This window comes from Rhinopithecus roxellana, chromosome 11 (genome assembly GCF_007565055.1).
Source record: "Rhinopithecus roxellana isolate Shanxi Qingling chromosome 11, ASM756505v1, whole genome shotgun sequence".
In the NCBI taxonomy this organism is placed as follows: domain Eukaryota; kingdom Metazoa; phylum Chordata; class Mammalia; order Primates; family Cercopithecidae; genus Rhinopithecus; species Rhinopithecus roxellana.
Genome location: NC_044559.1, coordinates 93,913,748 through 93,936,701, shown reverse-complemented (window position 1 = coordinate 93,936,701; position 22,954 = coordinate 93,913,748). Strand labels below are relative to the sequence as shown.

The window sequence follows — 22,954 nt, the reverse complement described above, 5'->3', positions numbered from 1 at the left end:
TTTTTTTTTTTTAAGATAAGGGTCTTTAGTCTCTCATTAAGTTTTGTGATTGGCAAACATTTCTCTCTCAGAATGGCAGAGCTTTGCATGCCTGGGTAGAAGAGCACATCTAGGCAGAGAAGACGTTGAAAGATTTTCATGCCAGAGAAACCTCAGAGTTTTGACTCCAGGGATGTGACTGTGAGCAATGAGGGATGTCCATGGAGAGGCTGATTCAGTTCAGAAGAAGAGGGATGGTGCTCTTAGCCCAAGGCTTCTGAAGGAGGTATGGCTCACTGTAGCAGAACGAGGCTTTCTAGCCCCCGAGCCAGCAAAGCATGGGGGGCGGGGGGGCAGGGGGAGAGTCTGGCATCCTAAGATGCCGGCGGGGGCTAGGTGGCTTTTACAGTACCGGCACTGTCCTAGTCTGCACTTTTCCCTTTAGCCCTGCGACCACCTTCGTAACCCCACTGAAGCCAGGCCCACATGATTGTTTCAGGTCTGGGAACCAAACAGCAACCTGAAACCAGCTGGAATCTTCCCTTGGTGAGAAGGGAGAGGAAGCCTGCTGCAGCCTTTCCAGAGAGCCTCTCTCTCCCGCTGCTTACCCCACACTCTCAGCCCAACCCTGCCCATTTCGCAAAACCCTGTGGGAGTCCTCCCAGCTCCATTCCCTCATTCCTCCAGGACTGCGCCAGTGTCTCCACCAAACCGAGAGTGCTCCTGACCCTTTTATTAGAGCTGAGGGTCACTTTTTAATCCTTCTTTTGTCTTGTTTTTTTTTTTTGACAAAGCACTCATATTTTGTTTGTCCATCTCCCCTGCTGGAATGCAATCACCCTGAGGTGTGGAGTTTTGACTGTTTTGTTCACTGCTGTATTCTCAGTGTAGGACTGTGCCCGCCACTTTGTAAATCATCAATACACACTTGCTGAATGATTAAGCAAATGCCTGGATTATGCTGATCAATATCTCAATGTTGGATACATTTAATGTATTGACAACTGAAGGATTTTCCTGGAGTCAGTGATACAATTCTCAGGAGCAATGGAATTAAGTTTGTTGCTTAAATTCTATTGGGAAACAATTCCTTAAGATCGTGGTGGAAATTAAATGAAAATTAATTATTATACAAAATACTTTTAACAGGATTCTCCAGAAAATGAAAACAAGGTTTTTCAATAATTTTAAATTTATCATAAGCTATGTGTCATCTAACTTGCCTAGAAAGTTCTGTGCTAATCTTAAAAAATGTCTCATTAATAGTTCTTTGTTGAATCTAACTTTTTTAGTTCTCATGAAAAGATATTAGGATTGTTTTTATTTCTTTTCTTTTTTTTTTTTTTTGTAGACATGGGGTCTGGCTATGTTGGCCAGGCTGGTTTCAAACTCCTGGCCTCAAGTGATCCTCCCACCTCAGCCTTCCAAAGTGCTGGGATCATAGGCATGAGCCACCACACCTAGCTAAGACTGCTTTTAGATTATTCTAGCAAGATTTATAATTTTTTCCACCAAAAATTCCTGCAAGGGCACAGGAGGATAAATTCCTAGCTCTAGTGACTGTAAGATACAGCAGGCTGCTAAAATATTTTTGTAAAGCTTATGTGTTTATTACTAAACATTTGCAAAAATTTTGTAGGTTACTCCATAGTAGACCTCTGTTTTAATGTAAAAATAATATTGCAAATCACTTACCATCTGGATACAAGAAAATATTTGCTACTGCTTCGCTAATATGTTATTTTGCAAAATACTCTTAATGATCATTAATTTCAGGAATTTCTCCTGAATTAAAGAGGCCTGATACTCCATAGAAGTTTCTTCAACTTAGTGTGACAACATTTTGAAAATCTGGACTCATAAAAAATATGGACATAAATGGCAACAGAGAGATACTTTGAATGCCAAAAATAGGTAGCATTGGGCAAAATTCATAAGCTAGTATTGGTACACATTTCAGTAAGTATCAAACTTCTTTCTGACAAATGGGGTTACTGTGAAACATGGACACCTGAAAGGGCTTTGGACGCCCCAGCTGGCCATTTTCACGACTCCGGGAACGTGAGTGCTGTGAAGGAAGACAGCCCGTGTTCTCCTCTATTTTATCACCAGCACTGCAATGTTCATCAAACAAACATAAACCAGGAGTCTTAAACAAGTCATGGTTCTAACAATCAATTCTCTGGATCCATCTCTCAGATTTCATGTTCATTGCCAAGACCTTGAGGTGGGCTATAAAAATAATCACAGTTTTATCTTCAGTGTGGACTAAGAAATTAATCATTGACAACATATCTGTTAAATATGCCATTAACACAAACAACGAATTTATCCTACCCTGATTTTTTCCCCTTTGTTTTTTGTTTTTTTCCTTGATGAAGAGAAATAAAAATTTAGCCTTGATGTTGAAAGCTCGGAGAAGCATATATCCTCAGCTTGGTGGAACAGGCTGTCAAAGTGGCTCTTTCATCTCACTTTTTCCTAAAAGGATGATTAATCAAAGCATAGATTTTTATTAATTACTGTCTCCATCATTTTGTTCATCTTACTGAATTCACTGAGAAGGACCAAGGGCAAACTCCTTTAGGCTATCTGTACTCAGGAAATAATGCAACTTTTGCTGAAGGATTTAGGGTTTGAGACAGCCTCGAAATGGGCTTCTGGTCCTGAAGTTTTGCCGTAGGTTTAGACTGGTAAGTGCAGAATTTTTCAAGTATATTCTTCAAGAACGTTAATATGCATCCTATGACTGTCTGAGTAAGGGTATCTGTTTCAGCTTGGCTGCTTCTTTTTAACTCAGAGCTGATTTAGCTATATCTAAATCGCATGGTCTCATTCTGCTAATACATAAGCTTCATCTTCTAAGGCAATTCTGCAAACTGACCTTGAGGGAAGCTTCAAACAAACTTCATTTGCTTATTTGAGGGGGCTTTTTATTATTATCCCGATGCAAGATCTCTTTCTCTTTTGGTGCAAGAAATTCTGATGATTTCCTTTCAAAATTTGCATGATTGGTTTTTAAATGTCCATCAAGAACAATGCAGGGACAGCTTAGGGGTTGCGTGCAGGCAAGATACCAACATTTAGGCTCATTTGCATCTCCAAAATAATAAAAACCAGATTCCCAATAAGCATGTAAATGGAGGCTGAAATATTTAGTCAGGCTGCGCTGGCTGTGGTGTGGCAGGTATCACCTGGGATCAGGAGTAGAAGTAGGCAGGTGCCACCTGGGATCGGAAGCAGACAGGTGTCTCTCGGGCTTGGCCATTATCTGTGCCGCTCAATGATGTCAGGTGGATCTGAATTTCTCTAATTGCGTTTTCTAAAATTCACTGTGTTCACACTTAGGATTCGAAATTCCTGTTTTTATTTATGTTGACATGTTCCCAGATCGACACATGATTGAAAATCAGCACTGGGAGACTGGCTGCCGAGGGTGACACGCCAGGGCCCAGGGAGGGCAAAACCTGTTCTGTTGATGGTGACTTGGGGAGGACGCGGTTGCATTTGCAGTCTGTATTTCCTTATGCTGCACAAACTTAAGCCCTTCACTAGGCACTGGACACAGAACGAGGATGGTCTTAGGAAAACGCACAGAAAAAGATCACAGGGGCCCCTTCCAACAGGTGAAAATCCTCTCAGGTTTAACTCTGAAATCTGAGAACTGCACCGAGGCCTTGTGGGCCCCCAGCGCAGGAACACTTGCTTTGAGTTCCAAACTGGTGATTCCAGCACTTTTTGGGGCCCACTCCAGAGCAGTTTTTTCTGTTCTACCACAGTGAGTAAGTAGTCGTCACTGTTTTAAGGAAAAATAGGGGAAAGAACCAAAGGAAACAGGAAAGCAAGAAAGAGGTTGAAACTGGGTCCAGACTCACTGCAGTGATTGGCCATTTCAACAATGCATAGAGTTGTATGGGCTGTGGCTTGGAGGCGCACCTTTAGGCCCTCGCCTGGTGGGAGACGGCGGCCAGTGGGTGTCTTGGCAACGACGTGGGAGCAGCGGCCACCCCTCCCTTAGCTGCGGCCTCTTGCTGCGAGGCCTGTCTCTCATTGTTAGTTTCTATATGATTAGAAACACGGACAACTGCCCTAAGAAACCGCACCACACTGCCCAGAATGCAGAGTGGCACGCTGAAGGAACTGGGCATTTACTGCCAATCGGATCTGAGTTCAAGTCCTTGCTCCCTACTGATGAGGGATTTGGGCAAGGTGTTGAATTTCTGAGTCTCTTCCCATCCCACATTAAGACAACAGAGGGGCCGGGCACCGTGGCTCACGCCTATAATCCCAACACTTTGAGAGGCTGAGACGGGTGGATCACTTGAGCCCAGGAGTTCAAGACCAGCCTGGCCAACATAGTAAAACCCCATTTCTACTAAAAATACAAAATTTAGCCAGGTGTGATGGTGCATGCCTGTGGTCCCAGCTACTCAGGAACCTGAGGCACACAAATTGCTTGAACCTGGGAGGCGGAGCTTACAGTGAACTGAGGGAGCACCACTGCGCTCCAGCTTGGGTGACAGAGAGAGACCCTGTCTCAATAAAAAAATAAAAAGACAGAGATAATAACCTTTGTCATTGGCTGGTGTGAAAATCGAGCAGCACAGTTAGGTGCTTTTCACAAATTATTTATTCCAATAAAAGCTCCCATTACTGCCTCCACGAATCCCTATTTAACCCCGATCTTATCATTTGAGCAGTTTCAGAGTCCTGGGAAGAAGTCCTAGGTCCAGGGACTTTCAGCTGCAGCAGGACACCACCCTTTTATCGTCCTGCTTTCTCTTTCCGGTGATTTGGTTTAAGACCTAACCCTGCCAAGCCCGTGGTGTCGCCCTCCTTGCTGGGGCACAGGTTGTCTCTGTTTCCCTCACATATCTGCCTGATTCTGCCACAGCCAGGCCCTTCAGAGAGCTCTCCCACTCCAGCAAGGGAGGCTGGCTCAAAGACCTGGTGTTCTGAAGGCCCAGCACGAGGCTGGCAGCGATTGGGGAACCCTCCCCTGGCTTTCCGTCGTTCCCGTGAAAGGCAGGGAGCCGCCTCCGGTCAGTGTGTCCTTCACAAAACCCTCCCGAGACCACTCCCCGGTCTTTCTAGGGCACCTCACAGCTGCCAAGGGACTCTTCATCCTTGCAACGGCTGTGTGCCAGGCAGCCCGGGCAGGCCCCAGGTAACGTGGGGAAGTGGAGGCTCGGGGAGGCTCGGGTCTCTGAGGACATCTGGGCTGTGGGGAACCCTGGTGCAGAGCCGGCCCAGTGCTTGCGGAGTCACCTTGCAGCCTCTGAAGGGTGCGAAGGGCCCGAAGACCTGCTCCGCCGTGTGGTCCTCGTGCCCCCTCTCCCTGCCCCTCCTCGCCCACCTGGCTCTTCCTCAGCATCGCCTCCTGTGGGCGGGCAGGTGGGGCCTCTCGGGTGAGCCCAGCACTAGCGATTCTGTTTTCAGGGCTCCTTCAGACACCGCTGTGAAAACAGCACCACGACCCATTCTGAAAACAGCATGGTCACACAGTCGTGAATTCACGTCAAGACCTGGCTTGTTTGCTATATGCAGAGAGACGCTGAACCCTCTCAGCAGTTTTCCTTTTTAAAATCGTAGGACTTTGCCTATTAAATCCTAAATTGCCACTAGCCAACATGGGTGCAGTCTGCCGGGGATGGCACCGCCGGGCACAGCTGCGTCTGGCCTGGCGGTGGGAAGGAGGCGGAGGGCCCCCGGGACGGGGCTTCTTACCGCTGAGGAGAGGCCGGTTGTGCCGGTAGGAGGCGGGCAGCTGGCCGACACCCTCCATGCGGTGGCTCAGGACGCGTGCGAGGTGGCCCGTGTGGTGCAGGCTGCCCACCACGATGCTCTGCAGGTACACGGGCTCCACGAAGTGGGACAGGAGCGCGCCCTGCAGCCCCAGGACGTTCCACCTGTGGGGAGAGCCAGTGGTCAGCGGGGCCCCACCCGGGAGCCCAGGGAGCCCGGTCCTCCGCCCCTCTGCGGCCTGGTCCTGAGGACCTGTCACTTTCCCCATCGTGTGGACCTGTGGGGCGCTGGCTTGGGAGTGCCCCAGACTCAACCCCGCCATCACGGGGGCTCTGGGGACACTGTCGCCTGGGACTGGGCTCCGCAGGTCCCTGTGTGCTAACAAATGCTGCTCCCTTTTCTGAAAATGAGTCGTTAGAGTGGAAGCTGTTACGTTCTCTCTGGGACTTAGAATCAGATTTTTTAAAAAGATACTCTGTCTGGAAAGTGAATCTGAATTTTTCTTTATATTAGCTGGGAAATATTATAAATGGAATTTGTTTTAGTTTAGGGAAAAGTACTTTGTACTCCCTTTGTCCTTAGGAGTCAAAATGACCTAAGGTGTTGAAATTACATTAATAAATGACCTCGTTTTGGTCTGGGGATGATTTTGCTTTCAGAAGCCCGGACTGGAGATGAACAACAAGGCCATTTTGTTTGAAATAAATATAGCTCTGGGGTGAATGTCTTTGTTTCTTCAAGCAAAAATGCCGAGAGCGTTGACAGGTTTTCCCCCTTAAATTTGGGTGGCAAGAGTGTGTGTTTTTCAAGGCAACATTCTGTGGTTTCCACTCTAAATAATGTGCTTAAAATCCTACCTCCTTCAGCAGCAAGTGTTATGCAGCTAATTTCTTACATCATTGTTCTTTTCATTAATTAACATTTCTCCACTGTTAGAGCAATTACTGCCGTCCCCGCATACAGTGTCTCTTTTCATGATTAATAAGGAGTCATTACATTTCCCTTCCCGAAGCAGTCAATTAACACAGAATTCTTTCCATTAATTACCGAATCTACCTGGAGAGTAATCTTCTCCGAGAACCTGTGACACCAATTGCTTTAAAAAGTTCTCTTTAAATTTTATTCCAAAAACACAAGCAATTTAGCCAGCGATATTAATTTGCCTCAGAAGCATCTCCGTGAATGAGAAACATCTTTTAATCTCATGCAAGAAAAGGCAGCCATCTGGCTGGTGGGGGTTTCGGGGAGCTGCTCTCCCTCTCTCCCTCCGCAAATGCAGGTCATTAAAGTAATGTGCTCATCTACATAAAACTCAAATGGAATATAAAAGGTAATATTTATATACAAACAATTTAGTCCTACAATTTAAACAGTCATTGGTTTTATGAAACATTTACCTCAGTCTATCAGATTTGCATAACTTCATTTAAAAAAATATTGTGGTCATTTCTACAAGTCACGGTGTTTCTCCCAGAAAGCAAGGGAAGGGCTGGCTGCTGGATGCGTGAGCTTCTACCAGGGGGGCAAAGTCGGGCACTCTGAAGGGTAGGACGAGACAGAGGCCACAGAGTGCCTGTCATTGAGGACCTTCATTCCACAACGTTTCTGCCTGGATCTCAGACGGTCGGAGGCCACAGAGCACCTGTCACCGAGGACCTTCATTCCATAATGTGTCTGCCTGGATCTTGGACGTTCGGAGGCCACAGAGCGCCTGTCACCGAGGACCTTCATTCCACAGTATGTCTGCCTGGATCTCAGACGGTCGGAGGCCACAGAGCACCTGTCACCGAGGACCTTCATTCCAAAGCATGTCTGCCTGGATCTTGAACGTTCGGAGGCCACAGAGCGCCTGTCACTGAGGACCTTCATTCCACAGCGTGTCTGCCTGGATTTCGGACGGTTGGAGGCCACAGAGCACCTGTCACCGAGGGCCTTCATTCCACAGATTCCACAGGGTATCTGCCTGGATCTCGGACGGTGGCTCTTCAGAGTCAATCTTTTCCTTGATGTTCACTGATAAATCAGAGAATAGCAACAAATCCTGGGAAAGGAAATTTTTTGTAACTGAGCTTTTCCTTCAGGGCTGTGTTTTCTGTGTGTGTGTGTGTGTGTGTTTTCTTTTTTTAATAGAGACATGGTTTCGCCATATTGCCCAGGTTGGTCTTGAACTCCTGGGCTCAAGCAATCCTCCTACCTCAGCCTCCTTAAGTGCTAGGATTACAAGTGTGAGCCACTGAACCTGGTCTTTGTGTGTTTTTTTTAGACAGGGTCTCACTCTGTCACCCAGGCTGGAGTATGGTGGTGCAAGTGGTGCAGGCGTAGCTCGCTACAGCCTAATTGTTTTGTATTTGTTATAGAGGTAGAGTCTTGCTATGTTGCCTAGGCTGGTCTCGAACTCCTGGGCTTAAGCCATCCACCGACCTTGGCCTCCCACAGTGCTGGGATCACAGGCGTGAGTCACCACGTCTGGCCAATGCCAACATTTTTGAGGAGCAGTTGAGGGATTTGGCTTGTTCCTTTGAATCTGAGACCAGAGGACAGACCAAAAGCTGGGAGGAGATTCAGCAGTGTGGCCCTCCTCGGGGTGTGAGAGGCCCCTCCTCAGATTTGGAGATGCCAGAAAACAAGGCCCAGGAAAGGACCCTGTGCAGGGCCCAGGGCTCCAGGTTCTGTGTCCCAGTGAGCCTGTTAATTCTCAGTCTTAAAATGTATTATAAATTAAAGCAGGGAAAAGTACATTTTCACTATCTGTGACAAAGCACCTTCTTGAAATAAGCCATGAGTTAAAAAGTAAAATTGGGATTCCTAGAAGAGACGCCTCAGTGTTAGACGCCATCAGAGCACGGGCTTTGAACAAAACTTCTGGAACGTATGTGAGTGGCTGTGATGCTGCAGGACCGTCAGAAGACAAATAACTTCTCTATCTGTTTCCCACCTAATAGCCTTTACAATAAAGAGGAAATCAACCTTCTCCTTGCCTGGCTACCAGAGTTTAAACTTATTCAGCTAACGTGATCAATAAGACCAAATGTCTTTCTGAATATCAGCTGGAGAATTTTCAGCATTCAGGATTGAATGGAAAAATGCCTCTCCTTTTGTTCAAACAGCCGATATTACTGCAATGTTGACAGAGGAAAAAAACCCATGTCTAGTTTTCAATATAGATAATCCCTAAATAAATATATTTTTGTCCATTTGTCAATCATTGAAATACCACAAATACGTGGGGAAGGTCTTGGAAAAAGGCTGCTGTTCTTTAGCTGGGAGATGCAACCTGTTCACTCAGTCCAGGCAGCGGCTTCCAGGCCACAGTGGAAGGAAAGACAGGTCTCTGGTGTGTTGACGACACCCCAGGCTGTCCCTGCAGGCGTGCCGGCGTCAGGCAGGGAACAGGACCGCCCTTGCCTGTTTTGGACGCTTTGGTTTTCCTCTGTGATGTGGCCTGTGAGGAGATGTAACTCTCTAAAGTTACATGAAGCCTGCGGCAAAGTCCTCAGCTACCACCAGGCCCAGTGTCTGCACCTCTGCAGGGCTGGCTCTCAGGCCTGCGGCTGGGATCGTCTGGGAGCTTTGAGGATCTCCAGAGGCCTGGCTGCCCCAAGGATTTTGGTGGGACTGGGGAGTCAGTGCGGCCATCAGCTTTCTCGGTGCCGCCCATGTGATTCTCATGGGAGCCGGGGTTGAGGACTTCGGCGGCAAAGCGGCACATTTGGAACCAACACAGTCAGGTACCAGTTAGGTCGTGATGCTGGTCCACGGGGCCTCCCTTGACCCCTCTCTTGCTGCTCTGAGCGACTGTCTTCTCAGTGGTCCTCAAAGTGGGGTGCCTGGGGAAGGCATGGAGCGTCACCTGAGAACTTGATAGAAATGCAGATTTCTGGCTGCACCCCGGAGCTGCCGGCTCATGAACTCTGGGGTGGGGCCTGGCACTGCAAGGAGCCTCCAGGTGGCTCTGAGGCTGCTCAGTTCGAGACCCACCGTCTCCGGGCTGGTTCTGGGCTCACAGTCGCCGTATCGACCTCTCACGGCATTGGAAGAGCACAGGAGACAGATGAATCTCTGGCCGGTCTGGGGGTGACATTTCCCTTCCTTCACATCCCACCCCCAAACCCTGTCTCACAGCTTCTTCCTCCCACCTTTTGCCAAGACAGGTAATAAGTCCGTGATGTCTCTGCATACAGGCCCCACCCCATTTCCAGGCCACTCAGACCTATTCTGGGGCCTTTCTAGGTGAAAGAGAAGCCAACAGCCTTTTGACTCAATAACAGGCCTGCTAGGAATTCACCCAGCATCTGCATTCTCGATGGAATGCCTGATGTACGGATAGGGCCAGTCTTGAAGGGGCTGTTTGTGATTGCAAAGCAGACAAAGCGTGGCAAAACAGAAATGGGAAATCACCTAAGTGTGTCTTAACAGGAACTGGTTACATAAATGAGGGTGCATTCTTGACACCCTGGCCTGCCTGACGGTGGGTCCCACAGCTCCTGTGTCTCGGCGGCGGGCCTGGCTTGCTGGGACGCCCTCAGGGCCAGGAGGCCGCAGCTGCCCCATCTGCACCTTCTGCCGCGTGGACCCTCTGCCCCTCACTGGCTCCTGCTGGCCTCGACCATCACATCACGTAGGACGCTTGTGACTGCTCTAAAAACACCGGGCTCTCATGCTGTCCTCTCCAAGGTCCCCTCCTTGTGTCCAGCATCATTGTGGCTGCCTCCTGCCGGGCTGCCCCTGCCCTGACCCTCAGGTGCCTGTGGTTTAAATCTCCTGGCATTGCTGAGCACCGGTCTGGTGTGCAGATGGAGGTGCCTGAAGCGTAGGAGGAAGCTTATGGACAGTTCAGTCCCTTCACCAGCAGCTGTGTTGTGTTCAACGGTGGAGACAACCCATCTGGGCTCTCAGCGACCCCACCCCACAGGCTCTTCATCAGTGTGACCGTGACACCCACAGGGTGGGCCTGCACCTGCCCTGAGCCTCTGTAGCTTGGGACGTCTCAGCCCGAGGCAGGTGGGATGATGCCACCTGGGACTGGGTCCTCTGACCTCCTGGGTGCTCCCTCAGGTCCCGGCCGCCATTCTGCAGAGACTCCTGAGTCCGTGAAGCAGATCCAGGGCCTCCACCCACCCCAGCTGATCTGCCAGAAAAGGGGTCCCTGCTGCCCGGGGGCTGCCTCGGCTGGTGCCACGTGGGGATGAAGTGAGCCAGCCCCCGAGCTCAAGGGAGGGCTTGGGAGTACCCGAGGGCCTTGTTGTTTTCGGGTCACGTGCAACAGGCTTTAGGTGGCCCTAGGGTTTTGGGGTGGTTTGCTTCACAGCAGGAGTCAACTCACGGGAGTCCGCGGCACAGCCTGAGGGGTCTTTGGGCTGCCCACAGCTTCCCCAGGAGCTCACACAGGTCAGGCCAAGGGGAAGGGAGCACAGTGCACACCCCCAGGCTCTGTGGTCCGATTGCTCGTGTTCCCAAAAATTCACATAGAATCCTCACCTCCCAGAGTGCTCCCCAGCCCCTTCCACCATGGGAGGACAAGGCACAGGGCGTGTTACCACCTGGGAAGCCTCATCAGACACGGAAACTGCTGGAGCCGAGACCTTGGCCTCCAGCCTCCAGCACCAAGAGGAGCAAATTCCTGTGGCGGACCAGCATGTTCCGCTGCAGTGGCCAGGACGGACCAAGACTGGGTGGACGCCATCCTGACTGCTGACATTTGGGGTGTGAGGCATCTGGGGTCACGGGGCAGCCCGCTGGGGTCAGGTGGGGGCACGGGGCAACCCGCTGGGTCAGTCAGGTGGGGGCACAGGGCAGCCCGCTGGGGTCAGGTGGGGGCACGGGGCAGCCCGCTGGGGTCAGGTGGGGGCACGGGGCAGCTGGGGTCAGGTGGGGTGGGTGGGATATTCAGCCGCTTCCAATTATTTTCAGTAAATTACTTCCAGGCCACACATGTCTCATTTCTCTCCTTAAAAACCTATCTGAAAAACACGCTTTTTCTTGATATAACTTCTCCGGCCAAGTCTACCTGCAACACGCTGGTAAAACGTAAAATTCCTCAGCACGAGAGCGAAGAGGATGATCCCCAGGCACGTCTCTCCATTCCCAGGTCCGGATGATTCCTCCTCACCTCGGCCACCTGTGCGGGGGCCACGCTTTCCCACTGGAAGGACGGTTTCCGGGACATGTGGCATCTCCTCGTGCTTGTGAGGTCTGAGAGTCCTGCAGTGGGGCCTCTTGGTTCTGGGGACAGAGGACACTTTTCACTCAGCCCGAGGACCTTTGGTTCCTTCTGTGAAGACGGCGGCCATGAGATGACGCCTTGTGACTCGGGCCTCCGCCGTTTGCCTCCACCTCTGCGTCTCTGTGTTGGGTTGGCAGCGTCCACGCTGTCTGGGTCATTGCCGAGCGTCCCAGGTCCCCACTCAGCCTGGCTCGTGTTTTCTCTTGTCCCCCTGACTGGAGTTTCAGTTCTTACCTTGCAGATGCTGGGCTTGTCACCCTCTGCTGTCTCCACAGCATCTGGGCAGGGTCCCCCCAGGAACTGGGCTCTGGTCTTGGGAGCCGTGGCCAAGGTCGGTGGTGCTGGTGCAGGAGGGCAGAGCTGCGGAGGCAGAGGGGCTGCTGATTCTTCCGTTATTACTTTTTATATTTGATGAGTGTTAGTGAATTGATCACTGCTTCTTTCCTCACTAGAGGTGTTATAAAATGTCACTTAAGGCCGGGTGCGGTGGCTCACCCCTGTAATCCCAGCACTTTGGGAAGCTGAGGTGGGTAGATCACTTGAGGTCAGGAGTTTGAGACCAGCCTGGCCAACATGGTGAAACCCTGTCTCTATTAAAAATACAAAAATTAGCCAGGAGTGGTGGCGGTGCCTATAATCCCAGCTACTGGGGAGGCTGAGACAGAGAATCGCTTGAACCTGGGAGGCAGAGGCTGCAGTGAGCCGGGATCGCGTCATTGCACTCCAGCCTGGGTGACAAGAGTGAGACTTCATCTCAATCTATACAATGTATATTTTAAAAGGAGTAAAAATATTTTTAAACCAGACTGGGGGAACTTTGGGTTCGGTGTTTAAAAGCAGTTCTGTTAGGAAGGACCTACACTCTGAGATTAGAACAATGAACAACACCCATTTGACCTCAGTGGAGTCAACAAATCATGGAGGAAGGCGTCAGAATTGTTCCCAGGCGGGCCGGGTGGCCAAGAGGAGGTGCGAGAAGCTCTTGCTGAGGAAATATTGAGCCTGATCTCTAGGGGAGCTAGGAGACGGAGCTCTGCACAGGCTAAATTTTAGATTTAGAAATCAGCCAGTGCCATATTCCCCAGAGAGCAGCTGTAATTTCTTACGGTTCATTTTCATGGAGAAAGTTTTAATCTGCTCATTTAAAGACACATTGTGATCAATAATCAAGCTCAGGTACTTAAAATTAGAAACCATATCTGAAGGAACATTAGTTCCAGGAGATTTAGATTTTTTATATGCCACTCAACATTTGATTCTTAGAGACAAAAGCTAAAAGCACCTCTGCGGTTTTCCCCGTTCTTTCAGGAGCCTGGGGTTTGGCTGTTAGTGAGAGCGTGGCCTGGCTCCATAGAGCTGAAAAAACAGGCCGCATCCACAGGCCTTCGGGATGGGACTGTTGGGCCTGCGGCGTCCGGCCCTCGTCCCACACAGGGGCAGGGTTTGGTCTCCAGGGCGCTCCTCAACCTTCACTTGTGGCTTTGCAGGTCAGTTCTCATTGACCTGTGAAACCACCCACTTTCTGCAGTTCCATCCCGTCTTCCCAGGGCTATGGTGGTGGTAGGATTTTAGGAATCGAGTTTACTGTGACTGTATCTGTTCTCTGATTTCCTGAAGACTGAATGGGTGGTTTCTCTCACCCGCCAGTGCCAGCCCCCTAGGGCTGCTGTGGGATAGCCTGAAACAGGGATGTTCCCCCAGTTCTGGAGGCCAGAGTCTGAAAAGGCATCTGCAAGGTCATGCTTCCCCTGGGAGCGTGTGGCTGGTGCCACCCCCCAGCGTCCCTGTCCTCCGAGCACCCACTGCCCCTGAGGTCACAGAGGAGGCCAAGGACACCTGGACGCGTCTGTCCCTGGCCCCAGCACTTAGGTGCAGGCGCTGGGTCCCGTACTGGGCTCTGTCCCTGCCTCCCATCCTCTCGTCTTCCTGCTTCCCCAGCCCCTTAGCATCAGCACGAGGCCGTGGGCCGACTGAGATGCCTCAGGGACCTGGGATCTAGAGCATCTTCTCATGGCCTGGACCCCCAGTAGGCCCGGCTGCACATCAGGCCATTTGCTCGGGGCTGGTCTTAGCGACCAGGTAGCACCCTTGGGCTCTAAGTGGTTACGTAATCATCAAGTCAGTGGTATCTGTGGAGCCCCTGAGATGTGAGGACACAGTTCTAAGTGCCACAGGGAGGGCCTGATTTGTCACGGGAGACAAGATGGTCACAGGCCCTTGGCCCAGGAAGAGGGGCTTCTGAGCAGGGGCTTGGCCTACAGCTTTCTCTGCTGGGGCGCCCGGAGCCTGATGAGTGATCAGTGCTGTCAGGGCACCAAGGCAGGCGCAGTGGGGGTTCTGCCCAGCAAACAGGCTCAGAGTATCCTCCTGTGGCTCAGTCGTGGGTTCCCAGATACCGCAGTGGATTTCAGATGCAGCGAGGGGCGTGTGGCCTGCCAACACCCCAGATCCTTCTGAATGGCAGAGAACATTAGGTGTGCATCGAGGGAGGCATGCAGGATGGAGACAAAAGACTCATTCAGTGATCCCCAGAGCAACGCTGAGGGCGCCTGAGAAAGAATCACAACTCCATCAGCACAGGGTGACCTGCCTCGGCCCTTAGGGGTGGGGACGGCTGCACCATCACTGTCACCCACAGCAGCACCCACACCCATGCCCACACCCACACTGTCACCCACACCCACACCTGCAGCCTCACCCACATCCACACCCACACCCATGCCCACACCTACACCCACACTGTCACCCACACCATCACCCACACCCACATCCACACCCACACCCATGCCCACACCTACACCCACACTGTCACCCACACCATCACCCACACCCATGCCCACACCCACACCACACTGTCACCCACACCCACATCCATGCCCTTTCCCAGCTCGAGTGCTCTCCCGTAACCTGGTGCACTGAATGACTGTGGCCGCAGGCGGAGGGGACATCAGATGATGTGTAAGGAAATGTGAAAAAAGTTTTCTCCACAATGTTTTATGGCTCATTTTAAGCCACTGTAAAAATTTCAAGGTTTCTATCACACACTTTCATATTTTGCTGTAAACCGATCTTACCATGGACATTGCAAAGTGAAATCTATTATTATTCATGGAATTCCGTGCCCAGAAGAAGGTCTGCTGCCACCCAGGAATATTATTACGGGTATCATTGATCCAACCGGTGATGCCTGTGCATGCCTTTTGATCTGCAGGTGGGAAGTAATGTAGCTGTGTTGTTTGTTTAGATATTTTGATACAAAGGATCATTTTTCATTGATATCAAAGGGAAATTGCAAAGAGAATGACCAATTTGTCTGGCGGACGCACTTTCTGTACCTTAATGATATATACAATTCTATCCATTTATTCTTATTTTAATACATGAAAGTCGCACAAAGTCGGAGATCAAAAGCCAGCCAGACATTTATCTCATGGCTGCCCAAACAGAACTGCATCTATTCCCAGAGAAATTTCTAAATGACGAAGCAAATATGACCACAGGTTCCTGGCCTTGTGTGGGATGAGACTCGTGCTCTTGAGGAGAGAAAATCCGTAGGTTTCACTGGTTTCAGCACATCCCTAAAATGTATGAGCAGCACATGTACCTTTGGAGCCCTGGCCAAAGTCAGTGGCTGAGCAGAAGATGCATGCTTCACCGCCGTAAAGTCGTCTGCTTGGCACATCAGAGGCCTGCAGTCCTTTCAACTTCCAGGTCCCAGGGCGGCGTCAATCACGCCACAGCGATTCCTATTTCACATCGTGGCCATTCAGACAAAAGAGCAGGTTTCCTTCATTCACGAGCGCAGTGAGCCGTTTCTGGACGCTGACCGCGTGGAGCACTTTGTGCCTCGTGGGGGTGTAAGGAAGCCTGGCAGGCAGGCCTCAGGTGGACAGACAGGCTGGGACGGTTGGAAGCAGCCCCCTCCTGCGCTGGGGCCTCCCCGTGGTGTAGACGTCTCCTCGGGGTGGGTCTCAGTGGAGCCGTCATAGCCAAGTCAGCCGGCGCTTGAAGACTGCTGCAGCCAGCCAGGGCAACGTGGAGGCTGCACTCGCCAGCCTGTGCCAGGGAGGCTCCAGGCACTTTCCCTGCCAGCCCACCAAGGTGTTACCAATGGTGCTGTGAGGGGTTCAAAGCCCTTGTCCCCTCCTGCTGTGGCTCAGCCTCCCATTGCTCCCTTCTCCCTTCCTCCCTCCCTCCCTCCTATCTCTCTATCATCTATCTTCTATCATTAACCAATCATCTAATCTATAATCTATCTTCTATCATCTATCATCTATCTACCTATCATCTATCATCTATTAGTTGTCTATCATCTAATCTATAATCTATGTATCATCTGTCATCTCTATCCATCTATCTGTCATCTATCATTCTATGTATGCCTGCTATGTGCCGTATCATCTATCTATCATCTCTATCCATCTATCTGTCTGTCATCTATCGATCTATGTATGCCTGCTGTGTACCCACACCCACCGTGCCAGACACTGAATGCATGACGTGGAATGAGACAAGGTCCCTGCCTGCCAGAAGCTTAGAGTTTGGTGGGAAGGATAGATTCTAAGGAGGATGAGGGCCTCCCGGGTTCAGACAGTGGACTCCTAGCAGCCTCAAATATGTTATTTCTGGATGAGACCATGGTATGCTGCTAACAATCAACTCTCGAAAGAAAGAAACCAGCATGTGTGTGTAGCTTTCCAATTTCCATGGTGTAAGCACCATCACTGTGGCCAATTTCAAGGCCCCAGCGTGAGGTCACTGAGCAGGTTTGGGCAGCGATGAAGGGGTTTGGAAAACTACCACACAGATACAAGAGGTGTAGATAATTTCAAGACCACAAATAACAGTACAATAATTTGGAGTGGTGAGTTTTGAGTACTTATTACCTTTGTTTTACTATAGCTTATTTAGTTCTAAGTTTATGTAATTTAGTTTTTAATAATGACTTATTTGACAACCAACTTTCAAAACTGCCTGCACATCTCATCATGGTCCTCAGGATGAGGCTGGCTCCTGTGCACCCAGCGCCGGGCACAGTGCCTCGTGTGAGGTCGTTTCCACGGCCACATGTGTCCTCCCGCCACTTCACAGACAGCGACTTCCACCTCCGTGTCCTCAGACTCCACTCTCCACAGAGCCCTGGCCGTCATGAACTCCCTGACTTAGAATATTTCATCCATATTTGTGTATGAAGGCTCCTTTATGTTGAATGTTATTTAAGCCCTAGGTTTAATTTTTGTTTTTGTACAGGATAGAAAGCAGATGAACACATACGTTATGAGATGGTCTCTCTGTACAAATAACGCATGGCCCAGATGCTTATGGTCTGGAATCATTAGCATAACATATGCTTCCGCTCAGAAACGGGAAGTGTGGCGCAATTCTGAAACAGCTCCCGCCTTAGCACGGACATCCTGGTCTATGCTTAGGTCTGATTTTGGCAGATACACAAGTACCTTCTTGCCAAAGGCTGTGTCCCCATGCCACTGCTTGTGCCCAGAGCAGAGGCTCCGAGTGGTGGCACCACTTCTGTCATCGTCGGGACCACTGTTTCCCCTCCTCCCTCTCCTGCTCACCAAAAAGGGCTGTTGACCGAGGGCTCCTGAGGATCACCGAGGGCCACTGAGTGCACCTCATCATGGCAGGCACCCTGCAGCCAAGTGGCCCTGAGTACACCTCACCATGGCAGGCACCCTGCAGCCAAGCAGCCCTGAGTACACCCCACCGTGGCAGGTACCCTGCAGCTGAGCAGCACCGGTGAGCCCTTGGAGGTCAGAACTCAGATGCAGAAGCAGACAGTACCTGGAACCAAACCCCTGCAGGCTCCGTGCAGGGAACAGCGTGGCGGCAGGACCTGAGAAGGGAAAGGCGTTGGGGAAGAGGGAGGGAGGCAGAAGGAGCAGCTCAGGGAGCTCATCAGTGAGGGAGGGTGAGTGGAGCAGAGATGAAGAGATGGGATACACACAGCCAGGGAGGAGGATGAGATGGAGAGGGAGAGACAGAGACAGGGAGAGAGAGAAAGAGTGACAGAAACAGAGAGACAAGGACAGAGATAAAAAGACAAAGATAAGGAGAGAGAGACAGAGACGGGCACACAGAGAGAGACAGAGACAGACAGACAAGGACAGAGATGAAGAGACAAAGCGAGAGACAGAGAGACAGAGGGAGAGACATAGAGACAGAGGCAGAGACAGAGAGAGGCCGAGAGCAAGAGAAGGAGGGAGAAGAGATGATGGGGACAAGGGGAAGCTAAGTCTAAGACAGGTGAGAACCAGTGACAGAACCAGAAGGTGGGCTGGGCTGCGAGGGGCCTGGGCCAGCGGCTGGGGGCATTTCAAGCTTTGCCTGTGCCCCCACACCCGGGCACCCCTCTGTCCACTGCATCCCTGTCCTGTCACCAGACTCGGGAGCGAAGCACTTGTGAATGGAGAGAGAGGACACAACTCTGTTCTAACCTGGCAGGTGCTTAGGATTAATTCCTGGACAAATTCAGGAGTTCTCACTCTAGCCACCTAGAGCCATGGGCGTGACAGTTTCCCCAAACTTTTATTCTCTTTTCAGAAGGAGTCTAGAATCGCCCCAAATTCCCAGTCACTGAAAACCGCTGGCCGGGAAGCAGTGTGGACCTTTGTTTTTCAAGGAGATTTTGTTACAGAGAGAAAACCCCGCCCCTTGAGTGGCCACTGAGTGCCTGGACCTGCCAACGTCGCATGGGTTTGCACCTGTGCCCGGACCTGCTGGCATCGCGTGGGTTTGCACCCGTGTCCAGCGTCGCATGGGTTTGCACCTGTGCCCAGACCTGCTGGCGTTGCGTGGGTTTGCACCCGTGTCCAGCGTTGCATGGGTTTGCACCTGTGCCCAGACCTGCTGGCATCGCGTGGGTTTGCACCCATGTCCAGCGTCGCGTGGGTTTGCACCTGTGCCCAGATCTGCTGGCATTGCGTGGGTTTGCACCTATGTCCAGCGTCACGTGAGTTTGCACCTGTGCCCAGACCTGCTGGCATCATGTGGGTTTGCACCCGTGTCCAGCGTCACGTGGATTTGCACCTGTGTCCAGACCCAACGTTGCGTGGGTTTGCACCTGTACCCAGACCTGCCAGCGTCGTGTGGGTTTGAACTTGTGCCTGGACCTGCCAGTGTCGCGTGGGTTTGGCCCGGTGTCCAGTGTCACGTGGGTTTGCATCTGTGCCCAGACCTGCTGGTGTCACGTGGGTTTACACCTGTGCCCGGACCTGCCAGCGTCGGGTGAGTTTGCACCTGTGTCCAGACCTGCCGGTGTCACGTGGGTTTACACCTGTGCCTGGACCTGCCAGCGTCGGGTGGGTTTGTACCTGTGCCTGGACCTGCTGGCGTCACGTGGGTTTGCACCTGTGTCCAGCGTTGCGTGGGTTTGCACCTGTGCCTGGACCTGCCAGCACCGCGTGGGTTTGCACCCGTGTCCAGCATCGCGTGGGTCTACACCTGTGCCCAGACCTTCCAGCATCACATGGGTTTGCACCTGTGTCTGGACCTGCTGGCGTTGTGTGGGTTTGCACCTGTGCCCAGCGTCGCGTGGGTTTGCACCTGTGTCTGGACCTGCTGGCGTTGCGTGGGTTTGCACCTGTGTCCAGCGTCGCATGGGTTTGCACCTGTGTCCAGCGTCGCGTGGGTTTGCACCTGTGTCCAGCGTCGCGTGGGTTTGCACCTGTGTCCAGCATCGCGTGGGTTTGCACCTGTGCCCGGACCTGTTGACATGTGGGTTTGCACCTGTGACCAGACCTCCCGGCGTCATGTGGGTTTGTACCTGTGTCCAGCGTCGCGTGGGTTTGCACCTGTGTTTAGCCCACCGTCTATGGATGTTGAAGATCCCAGGGACAGCCAGGTTTCAATTCTGTAGATGCTAATTTACTTCATTTTTCTGGGGCACCAGAGAGTAAATTTAGAAACCCAATGCTATCTTAGGGCACCAAGAGAATTTCAGTTGAGGTGAAAATTACTGCTTTTTCTCCGTCATGAATAGATGAAAACATTACAAAGGAGGAATACATTTTCTTCTGAAAAATGAGCTATTTGTCAACAATGGGCTCTTCCCTTTGATGCAGAAACCATGGCCGGCTTTGGTCTGCTGTCATTAGGCCGACCCTGCAGCTCCCCAGCCGGGAGTGCCCAGAGCTGGGAAGGAAAGGGCACCATTTTCCCCAGTTCTCCTACCATTTCCATGAGAAGGTGGAACCACTGCTGTCAGGACTGGGGTTTCATCTGCCTGGACCCCAGAAACCAGTCTGTGTGGATCCTGGGGAGCAGAGCTGTAGGGGACTGTAGGGGCTGGGGCAGGTGAGGTGGGGGCAAGTGCGGCGGGAGTCTCCCCTTCCCTCCTGGGCTCTGTGTCCCCTGATGTCACCCCACTGACCTCCAGCCCCTTGGGTTTTGTGGATGGGCCAGGGCCCAGCGCTCGCGGTTAGGATGGGTAAATAGTCATCCTACTATCTGTTGGGCACATGGCAAGTGCCCGTCCCGTGCAGGCACTGGAGACACAGCCCACCCCGATGGGGCGTCTGTCTGTTGGGGAACCCCGGGGTGGCTGCGTTTTGATGAGGATTTTATGGGGGCTGGCCGGGCCCACACTCTCCCTTCTCTCCCCAGGTCCTGCTGTGGCAGTCGAGAGCCCAGGACCCCGTGGGCACAAGAGCCTCCATGCAAGCCTTGGGGGTGATGCGCCGGATCCTCCTCCGGCCTTGGGCTTCCTGCCCCTCCCCACTCAGCCTCCTTCCTGCACATCCTGGGGACCAACCTTTGCATCTCCTGCCTGGCTCCACCACAAAACGTCCTTACAGAGGGTCTCAGGGCCACAGCCTCGTTGGGAGTTGGGGGTGGTGCCCGGAGACCACATTTGCGCCAAGTGCACTGTTTTCACTCCAGCTGCAGATGACGGAGGAACAGGACAACCAGAGTGTCCAAGGGCGTTCTGGGTCACTCAACCCAGACTTCCTGTGACCATGTTGTTATTAGTTTTTTTTTTTTTTTTTTTTTTTAATCAGGCTTCTGGGGAGTTCATGGCTCTTTAGGGAAACTCATGCTATCCCCACACCTGTGACCCTTATTTTCCAAACCAAAGTTACAGAAATGTCCTGCAGTGGGGATGGCACTCTCGGGGCATCAGGGCAATGTGGGGGAGGCCTCGGGGCATCAGGCCAACGTTGGGGAGGCCTCAGGGCCTCAGACTAATGTGCGGGAGGTCTCAGGGCATCAGACCAAGGTCGAGGGGGTCTCGAGGCATCAGGCCAAGGTAGGGGGAGGTCTCAACGCATCAGACCAAGGTTCAGGGAGGAGCTCAGGGCGTGGTAGGGACTGGAGGTCCTGGGAGGGAGGCAGGTGCCCATTCTGCACCTTCCTGCTCCTCTGCACAGAGCTCAGCTGAGGCACCTCATCCTGAGACCTCCACACGGAGGCTTTGAAAACTCCTTCCAAGAAGACAATGCCTCGGGGTGGTGGGGGAGAGGTGTTCCAGCAGCTGACCTCAAGGCCTGTGGCTGTCCCTGGATGGTTTTGTCAGGTTTTGGTGGAAAGTGCAGCGGGCAGGGGAGGCCCTGGCTTCTCATTAGCCTATGGCCACCCCGACTGGCCGGCAGCCTCAGGCTGGGCTGTGTTTACCCCATGCAGTGGCAGTCTGGGGGGTGGCCGGGCCTTGCTCACTCGGGGACTCTGGGCGCCTTGGCCTCAGGGTGTGGGACTGAACACGCGGGATGGCTGTGGAGTTCCACGACTCAGGCACAGGGCCCTGACTTCATGTGCCCAACATCTCTGACCTCATCAGAAGTGGTACGCAGGGAGCCTGGGGCTTGGCGCTCCCCACTGGCCGCAGCCAACGTCCACAAGAGGAAGCCGTGGACCTCACCTGGCAATCTTGTCCGTGCATGACATGGTGATCAGCTGCTCCCCCAGCAGGACGCCGTCCCAGGTCTGCACTGCGCTGGGGCCACGCACGGGGACTGTCCCTTCCCCGGACTCGATCTTGGTGCGCAGGTGCCCGCGGAACTTCCTGACGAGGTGTTTGCTGCTGTGCACTAGGAGAGAAGAGGACGGGGAGGGGTGAGAAGAGGGAAGCCGCCTTGGTTTTGGGAGGTGGGAGAGGAGGAGGGACTGCAACAGAGGTCAAAGGGCCCCTCGCCATGGCTGGGCATTTGGCACGAGGAAGGGGCATCAGAGGTTACCGCTGTGTGGGGGTGGGCTCCAGAGCCACACCATCCCACTGGGCCTGGGCCAACTTCTCAGTCAAGGGTCAGGGAGTAAAAACCCAGGCTTCATGAGCCAGACTCTCTTTTCACCAACACCTGCCTCTGCTGCGTAAACGCAGCCACGGCCTGGACCGTGCTCAGGCCAGAGAGGGGCCACTGCATCCCCAGTACTTCATTTTCCTTCGCAGACTTGAACATGCAGTTGGACGTGTCATTTCCAGGTGTTGTGAAGTATCATTTTTCTCACTTTTCAGCCATTAAAAATGTAAATATTTATGCTTAGCTGGAGGGCTGTGCAGAAATAGGCGGTGAGTGGGACTCAGCTCTTGCCCTGGTCCAGGTGTCAATCCTGGCTCCATGGTAAGCTGGCTGTGTAACCTGGGAAAGTGTCTCAAAGTCACTGTGACCCAGTTACTTCCTCTAACGACGGGAGTAATAGCAGTGCTTGCTGCCCAGGCTGGGAGGAGTCGGCGAGGTGGCTCCTGTGAAGGTACTGGGGTCGCCTGGGCACCTCCGCTCTCACTGGGTCCTCTAATTACCAAGGGTCTCCGTGGGTAGGAGTTCCATGAGGCCCAGAAGTGACGGAGCCTCTGGTGGGTCTCCGTGGGTCCCTCAGGTGTTCTGTGTTCTCCTTTCCAGGGTCCCCTTGACACCCACCACCCCCCCCCATACCACATTCCCCATAATTACTTGGAGAACTAGCATGAGCAAGAGGAAGCTTAAATTTATATTTTTCTTTCTTTGAAAAAATTTTGTATGTTTTGGTTTTGTTTTGTTTGAGATGGAGTCTCAC

The 22,954-nt window shown here is 52.1% G+C and overlaps 1 protein-coding gene across 1 annotated transcript in view; it reads right to left on the bottom strand.

Annotated features, from left to right (window-relative positions):
• Window positions 1-22,954, bottom strand: part of ADARB2 (adenosine deaminase RNA specific B2 (inactive)) — a 519,216-nt gene that overhangs the window by 12,570 nt on the left and 483,692 nt on the right. Inside the window, exons 7-8 of the mRNA XM_010361992.2 lie at window positions 21,822-21,990; window positions 5,707-5,888 (exon numbers count right to left, since the gene is read on the bottom strand). Coding sequence (XP_010360294.1) covers window positions 5,707-5,888; window positions 21,822-21,990 — 351 coding nt within the window. The remainder of the gene's footprint in view (window positions 1-5,706; window positions 5,889-21,821; window positions 21,991-22,954) is intronic.